At 38.5% G+C, this 21769-nt stretch overlaps 1 protein-coding gene across 1 annotated transcript in view; it reads right to left on the reverse strand.

Moving 5' to 3' along the window:
* The window catches only part of KCNB2 (potassium voltage-gated channel subfamily B member 2), a 183352-nt gene that overhangs the window by 145996 nt on the left and 15587 nt on the right, over window positions 1–21769 (reverse strand). The window contains exon 2 of the mRNA XM_039703107.1: window positions 20441–21125. Coding sequence (XP_039559041.1) covers window positions 20441–21019 — 579 coding nt within the window. The 5' untranslated portion in view covers window positions 21020–21125. The remainder of the gene's footprint in view (window positions 1–20440; window positions 21126–21769) is intronic.

Genomic DNA, 21769 nt, shown 5'->3' on the forward strand with positions numbered 1-21769 from the left:
CATTTATTATTATGGATTCAAACTGGCTCTATTTCTGCCCAAGCCAAAATCTAGCTTAACTGGTTTTGGCCACAATGGGTATTTCAGTCCTCAGCTAAGGGTGTATTTCTGTGATTCAGTGATTCAGTTCCCTGACCTGTCTTTTACTGTGCATGGTCAGGACAAAGCTCTTCATTTCAGTGGCCAGTCCTCATCTGCTCAGAATAGCCACAAGCCAGACATCTTGAAATATGCAGTAAATTCTAGGTTTTTCCAGATTTAGAAAAACATATAATTTCTGGGATTTTTCAGCTGTCAAAACAATTGCTATTCCTTCTGTCAGGTGTTCTTTGATCTCTGTCTACTATTCTGTTGTTTCCCTAAGCACAGTACTTTTCCCCCTCAGGTGAGATGTCAACAAGAGAAGATTTCCAAGTTAGAGTGAAACCTTCTCTTTCATGTCCCTTATACTAACCAGTTCAATACACAACAAGTGTTAAGTCCTGAGACTACCTCTGATCCAAACCATCTCATAGCTAATAAAGTAAAATTATAGCAATGGGATACAATTGAGAAAAATATAGAGCACTGTCTGCCCCTATGTTGCTCAACAGAAACAGCAAAAGAAAAGTTTATGCAGACTAGGAAATTATTCCCACAGCAGAAGACATGACTCTGAATAAAAAATGAGCACATATGCTTTTATTCCTGGAAGCGTGACATCCACAGTACTGGCAGTTTGGGACCCAGTGTAACAGATTCTTAAGCAGTTTCCACCCTTCTGGAGTACCAGATTAATTCTCCACAGATGAATATGATGTAAATATGAAATATTTGGCTCCAGCTTGAAGCAGTCAAAAGTGATTTGCTGACTATCCCACCAGCATTTCAGGATGCTCTGAACTACCTTATTATTCCTGTCAGCAAACTCTCGGGTGGCCAATGCCAAAAGTGTCTGCTTCCTTCCCTACAATGCAGCAACCATTTGTGAGATACTCAGAAAAAAATAAAATGAACCCCCCAAAAATCAATTAACCACACCAGTTCAATTTCAGATTGTATCACTGAAACAAAGTCAAACACCTCAGGGGATGGAGTATCCTCTCTGTATCCTCAGTATTTAAAGTTCTGCATCAGCTGTGACAAGGAGTCATCAGCTGTGACAAGGAGTGTTGAGAGCAGCCATGATCAGCAACAACAGCCTGTAGGTGTGCTGCTTATGTGATGTACTTGCAATGCCATTTTTTAGTAGTCATTTAGTAGTAACTGGGGAGAAGAAACTATTATTTCCACTGCCAATACATGCTTTGATCTATAAAAATACCCTACTGGGTACGGCAGATTCATTTCCTAAGATGACTACACAACAGAAAGCTCAAATATTACGCTTGTGATAGAAATAAAGAGCTGCAAAAATGACCAGGCCAGTCATAAGGTCACTAGTCTTACCACAGACCATTAATATCTATATGAGAATGAATTTTAGAATTTTGTCCCCTAGGTATAACTTATACAATATGACATTGCTACAATATCTTTGTCTAATTTTCTCTATGGTATGGTAAAAGGTTTTTTGATTTATTTTTCTATTTCTTTGCCTGTGATGACCATTTAACAGTACTATTCTCCTGATTAGAATTCAATATGTTTTGAGTTAGTTCTTGGAAACTGAAATTTTATCTTAAAGGTAGGTGAATTACAAAATCTATCACATCTGTATAAAATTATCAATAGAATGGAGTTTGGATCACAAAAAAAAGTTGCTCATCTCTGTTCCACCAAAGTATCTCATCTCAGTTCCACCAAACTAATCACTTTAGTCAAATGCTAAATTTTAATAGATGATTTGCAGTTAGGTACATGCTTAACTGCAAGTCATCTCCTAAAATTTAGCATACTAATAATATCCATATTATATATAATACACAAGTAACATAATGTGATGAAAAGAACAAGGTATTCCTTATTAATTCTGTAAACAATGCGATAATGAATTTTTGTATTCATTATCATGGTTTCAAGGAGACCAACTACAACAGTTTCTAAGAAGTGACATATTGTTTGTATGTCATCACATTATACTTTAACAGTATAATGCTGAAGCTCGTGAGAAGAAACTTTGTGTGACTAGCTGCAAAACTTTTCTTCAGATACTAAGGACAGCTTAAAATAAAAAAAAAAAAGAAAACAAACACAAGGCATAAATAATGCTTTTGCTGTATTCTGATACCTGGCTACATTTCTGTGCAGCACAATTTGTTCACTGCTGAATGCTTAAGTAAAACATTGTAGCACACATTAGATGATCGCAATCTTCCCAGACAAACTGAACTCCCATTTCTTTCAGGCACAAACTGAAGATGTTGTTTGCAGAGAAACCTCGAAGCTTCATGCCAAATCCAGCTCTTTCCAGTCAGCATTCTGGAAAAGCTGCAGCTTCCATCCAAACAGGAGAGAAGGTGAGCAGCTATGCAGACAGCTGACGTTGCTGCCTCACGAGATGAGAAAATTGAGAGGTAGTTAGAGCTAATGCAGTAAATATGCAGCAGGACAACAAAACTGTTTTGCCTTCTCTTCCTCCTCCCTCTGGTGAAGTCAGATATGCTGCTGTTAAGCTTTTGAGAGATGTATTTGGTGATGCTGCCCTGAGAGATGGCTTTGCAGAACTTTGCCCATGCCATGCAGGTGCTCTGCCCGAGGTCCATCCTGCTGAATGAAGGTGCCTGCCTGAAAGCTGAATTCCTCCTTCAGCCAGTGGAGAAAGACATGTTTCCTAAGGCTGCTCTCAATCCCACTGAGCCCTTGTTTTTCCTGACTATGTGACAGAGCTTTGGACAACCAGACTACTGATCCAGGCCCCTTGGTTTGGGTGCTGAAGGCAAAAGGGATGAATCCTTAGCCCTCTTGCAACAGGATTGGGTGTGGAGAGCTAGTTGAACTCCAGCCACTGACATGAAGGAGGGCTGAATTCAATCTCAGTGCTGCAGACTTGGCATTTAGCAATGTTGCAGAATAATCCAGCCATGTCAACTTTTTCTAAAGTGCATGGAATATCTCAAAGTCAACACCTAAATGATTTTTGACACCTAAGCAAAATTCAATTAATATAAAACACTTCAGTGTGAGTTTAGATGGCTCTCCTCTTTCTCTTCAATTCTTTACAATTTTTTGCAAGTGAATAAAAAACAAACCTTGGAAAAAACATTCCCTCTACGTAATTCCATTTCAGCAACAACTGAAAAACTGGAGTAACAGGTATTCAGATGCCAAGCACTTATAGAAGAAATATGATAAAGTGGGACACCTTGGGATTTATGTCAAAAACATATCTGAAAGAATGGCTTGTGGTTTTCATCTTCCTCATATGATAAGTGCAGGAAAATGCTGAAAAGTCTTATATCTGAATATATACATATACATACATACATACAAACACAGACATATATATATATATACATATAATTATGTATAAAAGGACAGAACTCACTCATGGTTTGAAAGCTGGACTCAAAAAGAACACAGGGCAGGGCTATCTCTTGTCTCCTGGGCTGGGGCTCAGGGGGCCACCAGTGAGGGGCAGATTGGGATGCTGGGCAGGTCACCCAGCCAACAGCTGCAGAACTGAGTGTGTGCTACTACTCTCCTTCTGGTGCTGCTGTAGGAAACCTCTTGTGCCTCCTATAGCTCTTTTGTGTCGAGAAATTATATGTAAAATCTCATTTTTGGCTTTATATAATGTCTCTGGGCATTGTACAATTGCAGAATACCGGTGAATGAGATCACTCCCATCATATGAACTGCTGACACTTGAAATGCTCTTTTGATTCCTCTTTTATTTGCACAAGTTGTTAGACTAAAGAGCCAGACACCATATCATTTTCTTGCACACAAATCATCTTATTTCCTATTGTTAGAGAAACTGAACCACCACACATTGTGTCAAGTGACATTTCTTAAATGCTGTAAAATAAAGGAAAAACAATTTCTTTTCTTTTTTAGATTGATACCTTGATTTTAGTTTCATTATACTAAAATCCTTAAGTCTACTGAGTAATAGATATTCCCTTACTAAACCTTCTAAAAAATCTCTATACAGGGACTAAGATTTGTGCCAAAGATGTTTGATTCTAAAGGACAAACAACTGAGATTATTTTTATTTAGCAGATTTCCTAATCACATACTGCCTTAGCTTCCCTCAGTATATATGAAATTCTCTAACCACTGCAATATTTCACTATCTCTAGACTTCTGAAAGAGAACTTTTATTAATCAGTGTCAAAAATGTGAAACACAAGAATTCAGATATGAAAAATACAAACTCTCCTTACAGTATTTCAATTGTTCCTCTATTTTTACTCAAAAGTTTTATTCTATTCTAAGAACAGTAAAGAAATTATGAATTTTATTGATGAAATTATTTTGAAAATAGTGAGGTGTACCTCTAGCTACAGGGAGTGAGGGGGGAAATTATTGGACTGTCATTTTCTCCAGGCTTCAACCTGTTCTCTATGGTTGTCAAACTGTATCCATCCATCTGAGAAACGGCAGGGATGGAAGCAAAGGGGTAATTGCCTTCCAAAGGAGTCTTGGTGTTTAGCTAGCCCCTAATAAAATGAGCATCTGTATGACAGAACGAGCACTACTGCACAGTGCAACAAAGAAGGCTTCCACATCAGCCTTGTCTGAAAGCAGACCTGACATAAGACACTCCCTAACATGAGCCTGCTCAATATTTGCTTTGCACAAGGACTATGATTAATGAAGGCTCAATTCTTTGCTATTTTTTCAATGATTCACACTAGTACTCAAAAGAAAAAAACATTCTCTTTTATTTCTCAATGCCAACATGCTATGGCCTTGAGAAATACTAGTAGTTAAGTGCTTTCAAGCCACAACAAAAGACTAAAATAACAAAACACAAAAAAACCCCAAAGCCCTGAAAACTCAGCAGACTCAAAAGATCAAAACCTGGCTTTACTGAAGAAAAACAACGTTATCTTGTGTGGCTGCAACAATGCAGAGGAGATGGTGTGCAGCTGTGCAGGAGCAGCGCAGCATCACCTTCCGCGGTGCTGGACACGGATTCCAGCCGCGCTTTGCCACTGGCCTCAGAACACGAGGAGCTGCTGTCGTGTGCAGGGGCAGGGAGGGACACATGTTCCATTTTTCTTGTCATTTCCCTTGGGTGTCTTTTCATAACTGCATTCCTGCTAATTAGCTTCACCTCAGAGCTGGGCAGGGCAACTATTTCCCCTGCAGGCTGCAGAGTGAGAAGAAGCTCCTGCAGTTGTACCTTGTTTGATCAACTCTTTGGGTATGAGCAGCACAAGGACACACATACTCACTAAATAAACTCAAGTAAGTGAAATAGCACTGTTTACCAGAAACGAGCAAACACAAACGTCAGCTAAGGGGCCATCTGACCTTCAAGTACACAAAATGCAGTGTCCTCTCACTCAGAAAACTCCCAGCACAATGCAGTGGTGGGGACATGAAAAAGGAGTATGAGCTTTCTCATAGCTGAAATTGTCCATGCTAGGGAACAGCAACAGCTCACCCAGCTTTTTATCACACATTTGTTAGCACCCAATGCCAGGAAACACCAAATACCAGGGAGAGCACTAAAGGGAACATCTCATAAGGTCTAAACATCTTCTCTTTATTATGTGGTTTTTGCACTTGCAGTCTTTTGGTTCCCTTCAGCTTTTCATAATCCCTGTCCAGACCCAGATGGAGCAACAGATAGAAGAGCTGTAGGTTTTCATTCTCTCTGTTTATATCAGGGATTGTGGGTTCTTCTTGATAGCGTGAGCTCTTCACTCCTGAAGTATAGGAACTTTATTCCAGTAGAAAATTTTCTCAGTCATTCATACATACTTTGTACCTTTATATTACAGGATTTCTTACCATCAAGGCTCTGAAACACTTGGCTGACATCCTCAAATAAAACTAGGAATTTCACTCCAATTGCCTTGTTTTTTAAACCTACATGGTTTACATAGCATATATATTGATTTGTCTGTTTTTACATATTTGGCTTATTTAGGACTTTGCTAGCACTGGGTTTTTTTACTGATATTTTTCCTATTCTTATTTAAGAGATTTTTTCTTAACTTTCTCTCAAGTGGATGATCAGCTGGATTTGTGTGCTTCTTCACATCACATATTTTCCCTACTTTTTTTGTAAACAATTTTCATAATGTCTTCAGTTCACTTTTTGTGACACAGAGCAGTAACTAAATGCAATGTTAAGTGAAGACTTTATTGAAGTTTACCTCCCGCATCAATTCTGTTTTTCAGGATGCCCAGTTTGGACATTTTCTGAGCCATACAAGAGTGAGAAACTGGAACCATGAAAGGAAAAAATGAAGAAAAGTTAATTCACAGAAGTTTTATACATGTTGTCCAAGAAAATGCCAGGCACTCTGGAACCCTTCAGCATCCCAGCTGCAGTGCTCCAGTGGCATCAGCTACCGTAACCATGCCCCTGCTGGATGACATTTGCTGCACCCAGGTCTTCCCCCCTCCTGCCCATCACTTGCTCAGCCTACGAGGTCTCTGGGATTGCACAGATATTCTCAATTGGCTGGTGCAGCTTGAGTGTCATGAAAATGAACTGTGACCACGAGTCACAGTGAACAGGAAAGAAATGTCTCCATCCAGACAGCAGCTGCAGGACAGGTCCAAAAAGTTATTTACTGCTCTTAAAGCCAAAACTGTTGTCTTGAGTGAATACACAAGAGCCTTAGTGCCTCCCTTATCCACTTGCTATAAACTCTGTTTCTCCTGCCTTACAATATCCTGGACAAAAAATTTGGAAGACGCAGAACTCCATGGATGGAACTTCATGGAGAAATCAACTATCTCTCGGTGTGCTGGTCCCTCCACAATGCACAGCCACACTGAAGCTGTCAGCATGGCCCTGCATGCAAATTAAGAAGTTTTGCCTCCTAACCAAGGTGAATTACTATGAAAGTAGCATCAAAGGGTGATCCAACAATCTAGCTTCCAGTCCGGGCTAGAGCAGCTGGAATTAATATAGTAACTTTTGCCCTGCAACCTATTTCAGAATCTGGAGGAAACTGCCTGTACCCATTATTAACTCTTGCTGTCTAAAGTATACTGGAAGTGTAGGCAGATTGCAGCATCTCAGAGGAGATATTTGATATTTGCTTACCAAAGCCAAAAGACCAGGATGGAATTAAGAATCAATGACTATGGATAAATATCTAAAGCAAAATCTAGATGCCTTTGAAGACTTTCTTACACTTTTATCTCAGCTCTTAGCATTTATTTTTGGTTTTCCACCCACAAAGTCTTTTTTATTGACTGAAATTAAATATTAATTCACTTTTCAAGCTACACAGTAGAAACCTGATCAAAGGCAAATGGCAACTGTAATAAGTAGTAGTTAAATTCTATAAGTATAAAGTAATTTATAAATGTTCTTCTAAACTATAGCACTGACCTAAACATGTCAAAAGGCTCTGGGACTAACTGACTTGTACACCATTACACAGACACACCCATAATATATTGGCTAAAATTGCTTATTTTCCATAAAAAGGAATAGAAACAAGACAGCTGAGTCTCTTAGACTTGTAAGCTTTAAATCTCTGCCAGCATTATTAAATGAGAACATTAATTACTAATGGTATGAGAGGATAAATTCTGCCTGTTCTAAATATGAAATATTCAAGACCAAATTTCCACAGAAATAAAAGATGTTCCAGGTGAAAGATCTGGATCCAGCATCCCACTTTGTCAGAAACTTTTTGTGAGACCTTAAAGCAGATGGTGTGAACCTCAGGTCCACATTTGTACAACAGGGCTTCTCTGCTCTGTCATATGATTGTAAATCTCAAATCACTTCAATATTACAAGGAACTGTACTAAAACAATGATAGTAGGGACAGATACATGAATCTGCTTGTCTGCATTTAATTTGTAAGTAAGGCTCATTAACTTTTCTTCTCACATACAACAAAATGCTCATGCTTTCTTTAATAGATGTCTTTTCACCCCAGAGCTAAGCCTGTGGCACTAAATCTATACTAGGAGTGATTTACACAACAAAAAAGATGAGAATATTCTCAGGCACAATGTATACCCCTCCCTGGGGTGTCTTGGTTTTGGGCTGGTGTGGTGACATGCTGATGTGACTGAGCTCAGCACCTCACTTTGCACGGTGATTTTTGCATGCATATGCCCAACACACACAGAGAACCTGTCAGTAAACAGGCAGTAACAGCTGTCCCCAGCTCACTTTAAAATTCTGACCTACACAGCTGGAGAAAACACTGCTCTGCTTTCACAGAAGGAATAATCTCACTCACAAGTAGGCTAGTCATCAGACCTCCTCTCTCAGGAGATGCCTGTCACTACTCTGAAGTTCCTTGCTGAGAATTAAGACATGGCAAACTGGAGACCCTTTGTACGGCCACTGCCTATGACTGAAAGGTCTGACAATAGAAACAAAAGTTATTTGAGATACTGTGCTAAGAATTTTTTAAAAGAAAGGGAAAATAATGCCATGGATTTTAGGAATAAAAACCCTAATAGGCACTGAGATTTCAACACATGTAGATACTTACTGATTATACTTATCTTACTCTCTACCCTGTCCTCTCATCATCACCAAGCCTGGTGGCCTGGTGGCCTTCAGGGTTTCTTATGGTCAAAGGATAATATGAACATACACACTATTGTGCAGAAGAAGCAGAGTGCACCTGCACAACTTGGGCTACAGATCTTATGTGGAAGGGGATGGAAAGACTGCTTTTGCTGTTCAGACACAACCTGGCTTTGTCCTTTTTATATTAATTTTAATCTATTATCTCGCTTCCCCTTTTTTTTCAATACTGTAAATGTCCTTTAAAAACTGTGTTTTAAAATAGCACCCTTAAGTCTGGAACCTGGCTTATCTGTGAAAACTTACCAAACAATGAATGCCAAAGTATTTGGCACCATTGAATAAATTTATCAGCATTTTTTATCCACAGAAAAATATATCTTCTTTTTTTCTTACATGCTAGATCAGTGTTAAATCAGTGCACACCAGAGTCAATGGTTGGTTGCTCTTCTTCTATAAACACGGAGATCTCAGGTGACTTAGGTGAACATCCCTCTGGAGAGGAGGTTTCATTCCAGAGAAGTTAAAACAATAGTTATGGTGATATTAAAAAATAAACATCTAGCAAAAAATGTAAAAATGCTGTGAGATTCTTTTGTTTAGACCTAAAGAAAAAAGAAAGACTTGCTTGACTTCTGATTGACTCCTTTATGCATTTACAATTGAGAAAAGAAAAATGTAGTTTTGGATGGATGGGAAAAGGGGAAATCCAATTAAAAACCTCCATTCTTTTGCATTTTACTTATGCAAACTCTAGGCAGGTTCAGTACCATTGCTGTGGCTGTGCCCAGAGGTGCTGTTTGTCTATGGCACAGCACTGACAAACTGCTCCTCCATCCATTGTCACGTGGTTGGAACAAGGAAAAATAGCCAAGTGTGCTCTTGCAGCAAACTGATGTGCCACAGGGATCCACAGCTGGCACACGTGCAAGTTGCTCCCCCTCTCAGGAACACTCGAGTTCAGCCTAGTTCCCAAGGGATAATACTCCTTTTCACACAAGTGGAATATGACAAAAGGTTCAGAGCTTTTGAAGGTTTTCTTCCCATCTTCCTTTTTAAAAATGGAGGGGGCAAAGGCACCACGGAGATTTGCAGTTGTGCCTCCTGCTTGCAAGGACCAGGTTCTCCTGCTGTTTGCATGCTGGCTTTCAGCTTGGCTTCACAAGCAGGAGACATCTGTGCCTCCCCCAAGCCCTTTCCAGCTGCCCCCTGCCTTCCAGTAAAGCCCTGGGGGAGGATGCCTCCATGAAAGACTGGCAGCAGCAAGACCCTGCTAGTAACTGCGGTCTCTTAACCACCTCTCTGTCACACACAGCCTCCTTCTCAGGAACATGGGCTTAGGTGAGGGCTGGGTTTTGTTTTTAAACCCAGCTAGAGAGGAAACTGATGCTGGAGTTACAAATGCTGAAGTTACATTAATCTGAATCATTATTGCTGAAATGCTTCACACATGTTATCAGAGATTCAGCGCACTAAATGGATATTTCTAAGATTAGGTTTTTCCTTTCAATTTCATACCCACCTAAACGAAAAAATTTGTTTTCAATTAACAACAGAAATCAGACTGAGAGGGGACACCTGTGAGTCAGACATAGCAACTCTCATCATCAAAGCATCTCATCATCATCAAAGGAAATTAATTTGCTTTCAGAAAAGAGGCGTATTTCAGAAGAGCTTATTCTTCATACAGACATTACTAACATCAGTTACACAATATTGTAATAAGACTTGTCCCACCATTCTGTGTTAACACGTACTGAGAATGCTTCCTAAAGAGCATATCTAGCCCTCATCTACTCCCTCTATGATACACTCATCAAGCAAATTATTTTTCAGTCCAAGAGCTCTCATCTCCATCAGCTACTCTAATTAAAAGACCCCCTCTTCAACTTACTTATTTAATCCAAAACTGCACATACAAGTATGTAGCAAACTGTGTTGATTCTTCCTAAATTCAACAGACTGAAGAAGCACTGAGAAGCCAAGAGGAATTATTCACCATTTCACTATTACTGGAGCACCTACAGCATTTTGAGTAAATCTGTCATATGTAGTTTAGAATTAAACCCATGAACAGCAACCTCACCATCAGGCAGGAGTATACATCAACCTAAAATGCAGATTACAATAAATTAGTATCAGGTTCACTGAAGCACATGTTATTGACCTGAGTAATCTGTCCATCCTGCTTCAATTCTAAAAAAAGGCTGTAGAGTTCAGTGAAACAGGACTGGCCTCATACCTGTGTACTCTTCATATTACGTATTTTTCCTTTTGTGCCAAATGCAGGTAGCCATGGCCTAAAGAACTTTGAAGTCAATGTTAGTGTTATGACTGAAATCAGGGGCACTAAGCAAATTCTTCTGTGCTATCATCTTACAAAATGAAACTGTATGTATACATGTACAGACCACAGACCAAGATACTTTTGGAACAGTTTTTTTCAAATGGCATTTAACTCCACAAAAGAATTTATATCAAATTTTTAAAAAGATGATACATGAAAATACAAAAGCTTTGTGAAAGTAACAGAAATGGAAATGAGTTCCCAATTCTTTTCAGAATAAGCCTGTAACACATTTATATGTTGTCAAAAGAACAGCCTCACCTACTTTATTTTAGCAATATTCACTGTTCTCCAGAAAACCTTCCCCCAAAGTCAAACACACTGGTGGATACTTGAGTAAAACAGAATAGACAAGTCATCCAAGGATCCTTCAGTAAGCAATCCAAAAGGAGGCTGCAGTGCTTGGGAACGAACTGTGTGAACGTGAGTTTGTAACAACAAAGCTTGATGTCATTTCTGTCTGTCACAGAAATCCAACTGACTGAAAGAGTATGAAAAATTGAACCATCTCAGGAGTTAGCCAAAAATACCATCCCCAGGAATACATGAAACCACAGCAAGCTTTACTGTCCCAAAGTATGCCAGCAGCAATCCCTTGCAATGGGGCATTCTGCACGAGGCCAGCGATACCTGAAACTGTCACTGCCACTCGGATGTCCTTGGGATACCTCTGGCTGTGCCATCCTGGAGCTTTTTAAAGCAATGTCTAACTCTTGTGGCTGCATCAAGAGGGATTCAGTGATGGATGACTGAAGACAGCGAACTCTGGGTAACCAAAGTGCCCCAGCATCCTGCAGTGAAGCTCATTGCTGCCTTGGAAAAGAAAGCTCCCCCTTTAAGAGCTGTTTTGTGAAGAACAGCTCTTTTCAGACTTTTCATTACCTTATCTTTTAGAGATGAGGACAGAATAGCTTAGAAAACCCTAGAAGATTTTATATTAGTTTGATGAAGCACCAGTTTTTAGGCAGAAGCTTAGGGGAGCACAACATCATTTCTACAAGCAGCAGGCATAAAAGATTCTCAGTGAGGAATGGACTTGAGCCTCAGAGGTCAGATAAGACTAAACTCAGGAGTTCACCTTGTCATTCAGATAAAAGCTTCCTCAGAATTCAGGTTTGCATCCCATGGGTCCTGTCTTTCCCTGCATTTTAGAAGAAATCTTGTATGAATATTTATTACAAGTAGCTACACGATGATTTGAAAAATCAGCAAATAGGATTCAGGCAGTTTGTAGGCACTTAAATACTGAAAGAAAACTACTGCTCTGATAGCTTCAGCCATCTCACATATCTTTTTGATGTGCAATATTGTGAGCAATTTTTTTTAAATGGCTCAGCTGTCAGTATTGTATATACTTATACATAGTTTATGTATAGGATAAACTCCAACAATTCTAAACACTTATTTTGGAAATAAAGGCTAGCTGGTAATATTTAGAATTAATGGTTATAGTGCCAAAGTAAACATGCTTTTCAAAGATAACTTACCCCTCCCACAGCTGCTCAAAAACACTAGAAGAGCTGTCTCAGTGTTGGTATGGGGAGTACAGGTATTGACTCACCTACAATGCTGTAACACTCATGTGGAAAGGATATTGCACATTTATGAAATTACTTAAAATGTAGAACTGTTTTCTGAGTCCCACCTAGTGTAAATCAAATTCACTCATCCCACTTGAAGCCCTGGCCTTTTTTCATGCTTCCCCAAAAAGAGAACGACCAAGGCATGTTAAGAGCAGACCATGGTGGCTTCATATAAGGACTGTACTGGGATCCTGTTTTGATCTCAAGGTCACTTTGAAACAGCTGTGCCAGTGTCACTTGCTTGTTTTCAATATTCCCCCAAAGGACCTGGTTTTCAATGCTATGTGTCAAATATTCACATATCTTCATCAAATAGAAAACTCATGAGTCTGCCATATGTCATGATAAATACCATGGGTTTTTTTCTGAAATAAACAACATGCAACAGTCTGTTTGGCTTCCCAGTCACTTGGGAGCAACCTTTTGTTGTTCTGCATCTTGCAACAAAATCAGATAGCCAAACAAAGGCCAGTTTGCAGGGGCTCATATAGATTTGTTTTGCCTCAACTCTGCAAAAGCCAGACAGAGCCTGTTTATCCAGACAATAAGATGCAGGCCTTTGTGTCCCATAGATTTTGTCTGGATAATGTTTCATCACTTAATTTATTAGTGTATCTCCCTGACATCTGATTCCTTCCAAATATCTTACATGAGAGAAGACAATACACTGGCAGCTGCTTATAAAAACATGGAACGGAAATGCAACATTTTTAGGACATATGATCTGCCTCTGGGTGAAGGGACAGGCACAACAGCCTGGTCTGCCCCTCAGGCATTACACAGCTTAAGTGACATGTCACAGCTGAAAATCCAGCTTTGAGATGCCTCTGATTTTGTGAGGGGCATGCTGTAATGCCCAAAACATCACCCTCCTAACCAGAAATATTGCAGTACATATTTTAAAAGATATGTAGCACCATTGATGCTACTCTACACTCAATAGATGGTAACAGCATTAAAAATGGATATGATCAGTGGTAAAAGAAGCTGTTGTTGTAGTTAAATTACTCTCTTAAGTTAAATTAAGTTAATTTGCTCTCCTAAATTAAGGATGCAAGGTGCTGGGGTAAATTGGAATAAATGCTTTCTATCCATTATGGCAAAGGATAGCTGTTCTCATGCAGATGGTAACTGCTGGTAAATCACTGTAATATATATTCCAAATCCTAGTAGGTTTCTCTGTGCAAGAGCTACTGTGTGATCCTGTGAATGGTTTCGCAAATTCAGGCATATTCTATTCATTATTTTAAAACTTTGTTTTGCAAAATATTACCAATTATATTATTACCAAACATGAAAAATGGATTTTCTTAATTTTTGAAATAATTATTCTTGCCTTTTTTTCCCCCTTTAACAACACTCATCATGAATCCCCTTTGATTTTCCTTAATGTATGCATAAAACCAGAGTCAGTGAAGTCCCTTATCACAGCTACAGAAGTAAAGTTCTCATCCCTTTGTTCATACAGAGAATGGGGATATTCCCTGGTGCCAGTGCTTGATGCCATTGATGGACTGTTATAATATGAGTCACTGCATCTCTGCCCTTGGCACTGCTTGCACAATTTTGGCATCTGTTTTACTGAGAATTAAGTGCCAATAATAAGCAAGTCGGTTCAAAGGACATTTTACTCATTCCAATAGCAGTTTTTAGGCAGCTTTTTAAAAAGTTTGCACACCACTGATAATATCTCAGGGCTGAAGGGAACCTGTATGTAACTGAGGTCTGAGCACCTCGGAAGCAAGACAGATCAGATGGTAGCTGTATTCCCATGACACTTTAAACTGACCAAAAATGCTGAATCATGGGTTACATGATACTTCATATAAGAAGTATAAAGAAGGTAAATAATCTTTTAATGACCAGCTCAGAAGTGAGCATATGTAAGTTCTTCAAAAAAAATCAATTAACTACTGCCAGTCTTCTTTGTTCCTTGATATAATATCTATTGAAAAAGCAATAAATTCACTTATCTTTCAAGACATTAAAACACTTGAGTTATTAAATATGAATGACTAGGATCCAATATGATCTCCTTGTCTTACAGTCACATTGACTGACTTTATCATTTGGCACAAGAAATAACTTCACCTTAAAAACAAAGAGTGGTAATGAGTTTCCTTGGAAGAAACTGTCATGAAATGAAGACACCTATTTATTACCAGTGACCATTCTCTGTGCTTTACCATTACTTACTTTCAGCAGACAAATTTCTATAAGGTATTGGAAGTGACAATGCAAATTATATTATTCCTGGTAGTCCATGTGAATAAAGGTTTGTGACAGGATTGCCCCCACAAATAAATTTAAACCAGAAGTTGGACAGAAGTTCAAGCCACATACCAGCTAGAAAAGAACACATCTCTAATGAATATCATGCCCTGAGGTATATCACAACATACCAATCATCTGAGTTTTTCTAAAGTGCTTTGAGTGTATATGGTTACCTTCAAGCCAAAAGGAACCAGTAGCATACCACTAATTATGGTTCACCCCGAATGAACACTGTGACAATCCAATTTATGAGGACTTGCAAAGGAAAAATGAAGTGTCCTATATGACACTCTGCTCTGTTCTGGTCATGCACAGTGACTCTGATAATTTCCACTCTAAGACCACTTCTAAGCTGCTCTACAAGGAATAGGTATGAGAGTCAGTGTGAATTATACACAAAATAGTGGAAAATAAGAATCAGGCCCCTAATGTAAAATAGGTGTCTTGCCTCTCTTGGCAAATCATTGTGGCAAGCCTACCCAAAATGCACATGTAGCTAAGTAAATATTGGTGGCCTAAATCTCCTCTTGTGTGCTCCTGCTTTTTTTTTTCCCCATCCCAAATTAATTTTTGTTCACAAAAGGGATTAGTTACTCAATACTGCACAGCAAGTCCTCACAATTTCCAGTCAGGCTTGGGATAATTATACCTTCTGTAATCCACAATCCACTAGTTAGCTGATAAATTAGTGTGCTTTTTACAAAGAAGTAATACTCATGTTACAATTTGTAACGCAAACCAAAAGGAAAAAAACCCTGAAAACTAACCCAAAGAAAAACAGAAATCAATAAAATAAGGAAAAATCAGCCATGCAGTGAAACAAACAGAATTAACAGAGAACACTTTCAACCCTATCAGGTTTCACTTTAAATAAAGAAAACCCCATACTGCAGAAACACAAAGCCAATGTTTTACCCTTCTGTGTATGTACATCAACAGGGGTTATGCAAAAATTCAAGGCCAGAATGTGGCTGAATAGTAATTTTTTAAATTACTTTGTACTACCTTTTATACTTGATCAGTCAGTAGTCACATTGAGTTCGATGCAAATATTCATAGGAGAAAAAATTACTTGCATAATAAAGAACTGTAGAATCAACCACAATCAAATACATCCTAGTTGTATTCAAAGGGGCCACATGGGATATAAAACACAAATTGGGAAATTTAAGTGAAATTTGTTGATAATGTTACTGTAAGGTAATTAAAATACTCTTGTAGATGAAAGGTGATATGTCACTATCAGGTATCTTTAGGCAGACATAGGGTCTTTGTTACTCCTGGATATTCCACTTATTTCTTGTTTCATTCACTCTATATTTACAGTAAAATATGTTGACTAGAAACATTCCATATTTATTTAGGATTTAGCCCAAAAGAGCTTCATCAGTATTAAAAAACAGAGAAAAAAAATCCAATAATATTGGACCCATTAAACAAGAATAAAAGGAAGAGCTCGTTCACTAACGCTTTGAAAGACATAATAAATGTATGGGTTCATTTGATTCACACTCATTCCAAAGTAAGATTCCTTTGATTCTGAGAGCACTGCACAAAACAGTGTACCTCATACACAGCTGACAAGGCATCAGCTCAGGTAGATACTCTCTTAATATGCCAGTTCAACAAGGTGCTGAACCATAAACACTGATGCAATCCAGCTGCACAAAGTTCACATCTGACTGAAGTCAGTGCTCTTTCTGGTATCTGTTGAGGACTTCTACATTACTGACAGGTTGGTGAGAGCTGCTGCTGCACTAAGGAGGCTGTTACCGGTCCAGCAGCTGCAAATGAAAGATTAAATGATGGCTGATAGCATAAGTAAAATAATTAAAAAAAAAAAAAAAAAAAAAAAAAAAGCAGTTTTCATAAACTACTGGTTACACAATAAGTATTAATAAATGCCTGGTCTAAAAACTCAGATGTTACTCTGGACCAAAGAATGCCAGACTCATGCAAAACTCTGTGGTTTGGGGACCAGGCTTTGGGACTTTTCTGGGATGTAAAATATGCAAAATTCCTGCCCTTCATAAATTCCAGCACTGCTTCTCATTCCATAGCTCTGTACATGTCTGAAATGGCTGGACTTCTGCACATCTTTATCTTAATCCTACTTAAAAAGCTTATGAATGAGAACACTGGAAAATGGAGGCAAATCCTGTTTTCCTCAGCTGAAATGTCTACTGAATTCACAGAAATCTTTCCTGGGAGGAGGACTAAGCCAGAACTGCTGTGCCTCTAATATTGGTGACTGAGATGAGATGCACATCTGCATTTACTAAGTTAAAAAAACTCAAAAAGTTAAGTGTGCCTGTACTGTGCAATGTACTTGATCTATAATATTCCTTTTTTTACTAGCTAAACATAGTTTTAATTTCTTGCCACACATTCTTCTTGCTTTCTCCTATTTATTGTTGCATATCCTGTAAAATACATGTTGCTCATTCACTGTCACCTTGTTCTGTCTCACCTTGCTGTAAGTGAAGTCAGTGGCAAACCTTCACTGACCTCGAAAGGAGCAGGATTTGTCCTGAGATGCCTAATCCAAAGCAGGACTCCCTCTTAATTCAGTAAGCTTTGGATCAGACCTAGAAGGGCTCTTAGCAGAATCAAGAAGTGGCAAGACACAGTCACATATCAAAACCACATCCGAGTATTTATCTCACATTTCTAATCTTTGATGTGAAAGGGATTTAAATAGCAAGCTGCTCCTGTCAACTGCTTGGATGCCACACAGGATGTAAATGACTGAACAAGCACCTATAGGATATCTATGCACATTCATATGGTTTCACCTCTTCAAAAGGCAGCTAATATTTTAATTTGAGGCATATGACAATATTTTCTCACTTGCTTCCCAACCTGCCACTCTCAAAATGCCACCATCCTTTCTATTCCTGCAGAGGAAAGAACATGGTTTTGCCTCTTGTCTCAGGACAAACTAGAAAATTATTTGACCAAACACAAAAAAAAAAAAAAAAAAAAAAAAAAGAAAAATCTAAAAGAGATGCTATCTAAACACTTCAGATAAAACCTTGCCACTGATCCTAACGCAGTCTGTTTCAAAGTGCATCCAACTGATTCCACCATATCTTGTTTTAGCTTACCCGGGATCAAATGTGTTGTGATGGTCTTTGCTCTCCTTTATGTCATTCAGCAAAGTTTCTATAGCTGTCTGAGCTGCCATGGGCATATCTGACTATAATATTGGCTCATATATGTATTTACAGACCGAAGGTGACTAGACAGAGAAACTGAATGCATGTATTATGGTGACTTCTAGCTACCAGAACCACAGAAAGCACATCAAATGGCATTAACTTAGACAAAAGGCAATTGAAATAATGAAAATCATTACAACATGTATGCAAGTGCAATGTGAAACTCCCTGTAGCAAAAAAAGATCTATAACATTGAATCAAATTAGGGGATGAGGGGAAAAGGAAATAAAAAGGTAAAAAATAATTATTTAGACATCTGGGGAAATTGAAGAAACAGCCACATTCATCTGCAAAATCTGAAGAGAAATCTGCTCGGAATGACCAAAGGGGGATTTTCTTAAAAGCTTGGGGTCAGCCTAACTTATTTTAAGCAAATGCACGATGGGGCACTGTGTAAGTCATAAGAACAGTTTGATGAATGGCAAGCACTCATGCAAGTTTAACCGTCCTATATTTCTGCATTTATTCAACATGCAAATGAATGAAAGCGAATCACAGGCAAAGAATGTAAAAATCAGTATATTACTTCTGTTTTATTCATCTGCTTCATCTTACTGTGTTGACTCCTACCTAGTCTTAGGAAAACACTAATTAAGCATATGTCTCAAGCCTTAGAGACAGCTGCCTTCGTTCCTGTACATAAAAGAGAAAACATTTCACAGCCCAATCTGCCTGCTGGATGTCTCTGAGGCAGGGTCCATGGCCAGCTGATGTCCCGGGTCGCGTGCAGTGTGTTTCAGCAGCGTGGCTCAGACAGGATTTCCTCCTGCCCGCATCCAGGAGGAGAGGAGAGGTCTGTTATGGAACACACTGCTGACGTTTCAAGGCGTGCAGGACTGAGAAGCTGGTCCCTGAGTCCTGCAGGCAGTGCAGAAGCTGTGTCACAGAAGGGCTGGCAGGGGCTGAGGGATGTTAGCTTGCACCAGGGGATCACGGTGCGTAACACGGCCTCCCTGAACCCTTTTTGGCAAAACTTAGGCCCATCTGCTTCCCCTCTGCTCTGTCTCCTGGAGAGGAACATATGGGCCAGAATATGTATCTTGGAAGCATAAAATTTATTCATGTCATTTTCTAAAATATTCGGAATAAATTTATTCATGTAGTTTTCTAAAATATTCTGAATACTTTCATTTTTCTCCTATAAGCTTTTATTCTGCTTACAAACTTTAAATTCTGCCACAACATTTTTTTAATTTAAGTAAGTTCCTTGCTTAAAAAGTTAGGTAGCTCACAATGAAAAACAAAATTAAAAAAGAAAAAAGTGTATTGTACCTCAATAGTAAGAGTTACTATTGCAAGAAAAATCTTCCCCAGAATTCACATTTTTTTGTCCATTGCAGGATCATATTTTAATACTTACCTTGGTCCAAGAGCATTGCATCCAATAACAAACAACAACAGAAGAAAATAAAACCAAGTTAAGCTTAACACAAACATTTAACATCAAACATTTTTGTTCTGAGTCATTCAAATTGGAGATGAGCTAATTCCAAAATTTACCTCACATTAATTAGTGCTTCACACCACAAAGAGAACAACCAAGTTCCTCAAGATGCAAGAAAATCTTTCTTTAAATACCAGTACCAACATCTGTGTGTGCAGTCCCATTTCCACAACCAGGGTAAACTTTTCCATTGTTATCAGTGAGACTTCAGCCAACCTCCCTGTTTGAAGACAGCAGAACTGGACCCAGGATTCATTTGAATTTGTTCTCACTTCTGACTAAATACATATAAACTTTACACATATATATTTGTGTGTGTATGCATGTATAGAATATATACTTGTTTATATACATGTATACACATAAATATGCATGAATAGAAATATTAATATGAATATAAATATATATATTCATTAATATTTTAGCATTTTTATACAAAACACTCTAATTCTTGATTGCAAAAATGTAGTATGAGAGAAAACATGCCATAATAAAGCCACGCCAGACCAGCTGATGACTTTTTGATAGCTTATCCAACACAACCTACCAAACACTGACACACCACACATGCAGGGACAAGCAACACTGAAATGGATGTTTGCCATAAACAAATATTTTTCTAACAAACAAGTAGATAATGTACTCTGTCTGCATTTTCATTGAAGTGTTTCATATGGAATGCATTAAGAATCACACAGATGTTTCTCATCACATACAGCAAAAGCAAGGTACAGTACAGTACAGTAGTTGCCTAAAAACAAATGAACTCAGCAGGGTTCCTTCTGCTGATTTCAGGGATTTAGGACAGATTTGGGTGTTTTCACTTAATGATATGCAGACTTTTAGATTCTTCTTTTATCTAAATATTTTAGTGGATGTTGTTGATTCCTACAAGTCAGATGCATGGGTCATGAAACCATTTCCTACTATCTTTGTATTAAGCCTATTGTTTATCCTACCTTTGCTGCAACAGATGAGTTGGGTTTCTCAAGCAAGTCCCAAAGCTTCTTCCTTTTCTCTGGGCAGCAGGTATTATCAAACTCTTCCCCTTCTCTCTCTCGCAAGGTCTCTGCCTCTCTCCTCAGTTCCTCATTCATTTGCTCTTTCTTTTGATGGTATCTTGCCTGGCAGCAAGATTCTAAATATATTTCATCAATCCCCCAGTAATCAAGCTCCTGGCCAAAAGAGAGAGCACACATTTCTTCCATCATATGTAGTTTCCCTGTCCTGTAGAAATTCAAAATGGAAGTGAAAGCCCCCGGGTGTCGATCAAAAAAATACTCATTTTCATTCAGATTATAGTCATCACATACTTCTAGCAGAGATTCATGGGTATTGCAGTCTCTGAGCTTTCCTAATCGTGTCCTTGGAAGTCTGTCCAAAGTCCTCCATAGCACTTCATGGTTGAGTCCACCAACATTTATTTTAACTCTCCGCGAGCAGGCTTTGCTCCTAATGATCTCCACTGGTTCCGGAGGGAGAGAAAGGGTGGACCTTGAAGACTTTTTGGTGATCCCTGGTGGAGCTTTCTCAGCCATTCTGTAAAAGACGAAGTTGTAACACCAGAGTCTGTAGGAAAATGAGCTTGGAGACTATGAATATTTGGGCAGAATCCTCTTCAGACAGATAGCTCCATTCCTGAAGCTAGAAAAGACAAAAACTTAGAATATTTCCAGTACAATGCACCCTCCAATCTCTCTCTCTCTTTTTCCATACTTTCATATACAGATGAAAATTTAATTATTTTAATTTGCCCTCTTTATAGTGATATTCTTTGTGGTAATATCCAGAAGCACTGGAACAGCTGGAACAGCTAAGAGCATTATGCTTAAGCAAAGGAAAAACTCACTGGAATTCCTGCATTTGTGAAAATCAACTGTTACAATTTTCACAAAGGACTTGGGTTTTTTCTTTTTTTTAAGACTCACTTTCTGATGTTGCTGTGTTAGCTTAATCCAATTACTTATCTTTTAATGGGTGAGGCGTGCAATGGAAAGATTATAGGGATATCTATAAGTAAAGACAGAGGCTAGTCTACCTTTTATTGAAAAATTCAGATTTGCGAGATACTGAAACTGAATAAAACAATCACAGCACATCAAAATCTCCAAACCAAACTGCTTCCCTCCTTGTCCCAATACAAATCTTAATTTGCTCTTATTATGTCATGGGTAAATGTTATTTACCAAACAATTCAAATGCCATCCTGAGAAGTCATATTTTTTACCACCAACAGAGCACTTATTTCTTTACAAATGGGCCAAAAGAATCCTAAGTCTTTTGTGGTC

Source organism: Passer montanus, unplaced genomic scaffold (genome assembly GCF_014805655.1).
Source record: "Passer montanus isolate IOZ18808 unplaced genomic scaffold, ASM1480565v1 scaffold16, whole genome shotgun sequence".
Lineage (NCBI taxonomy): Eukaryota > Metazoa > Chordata > Aves > Passeriformes > Passeridae > Passer > Passer montanus.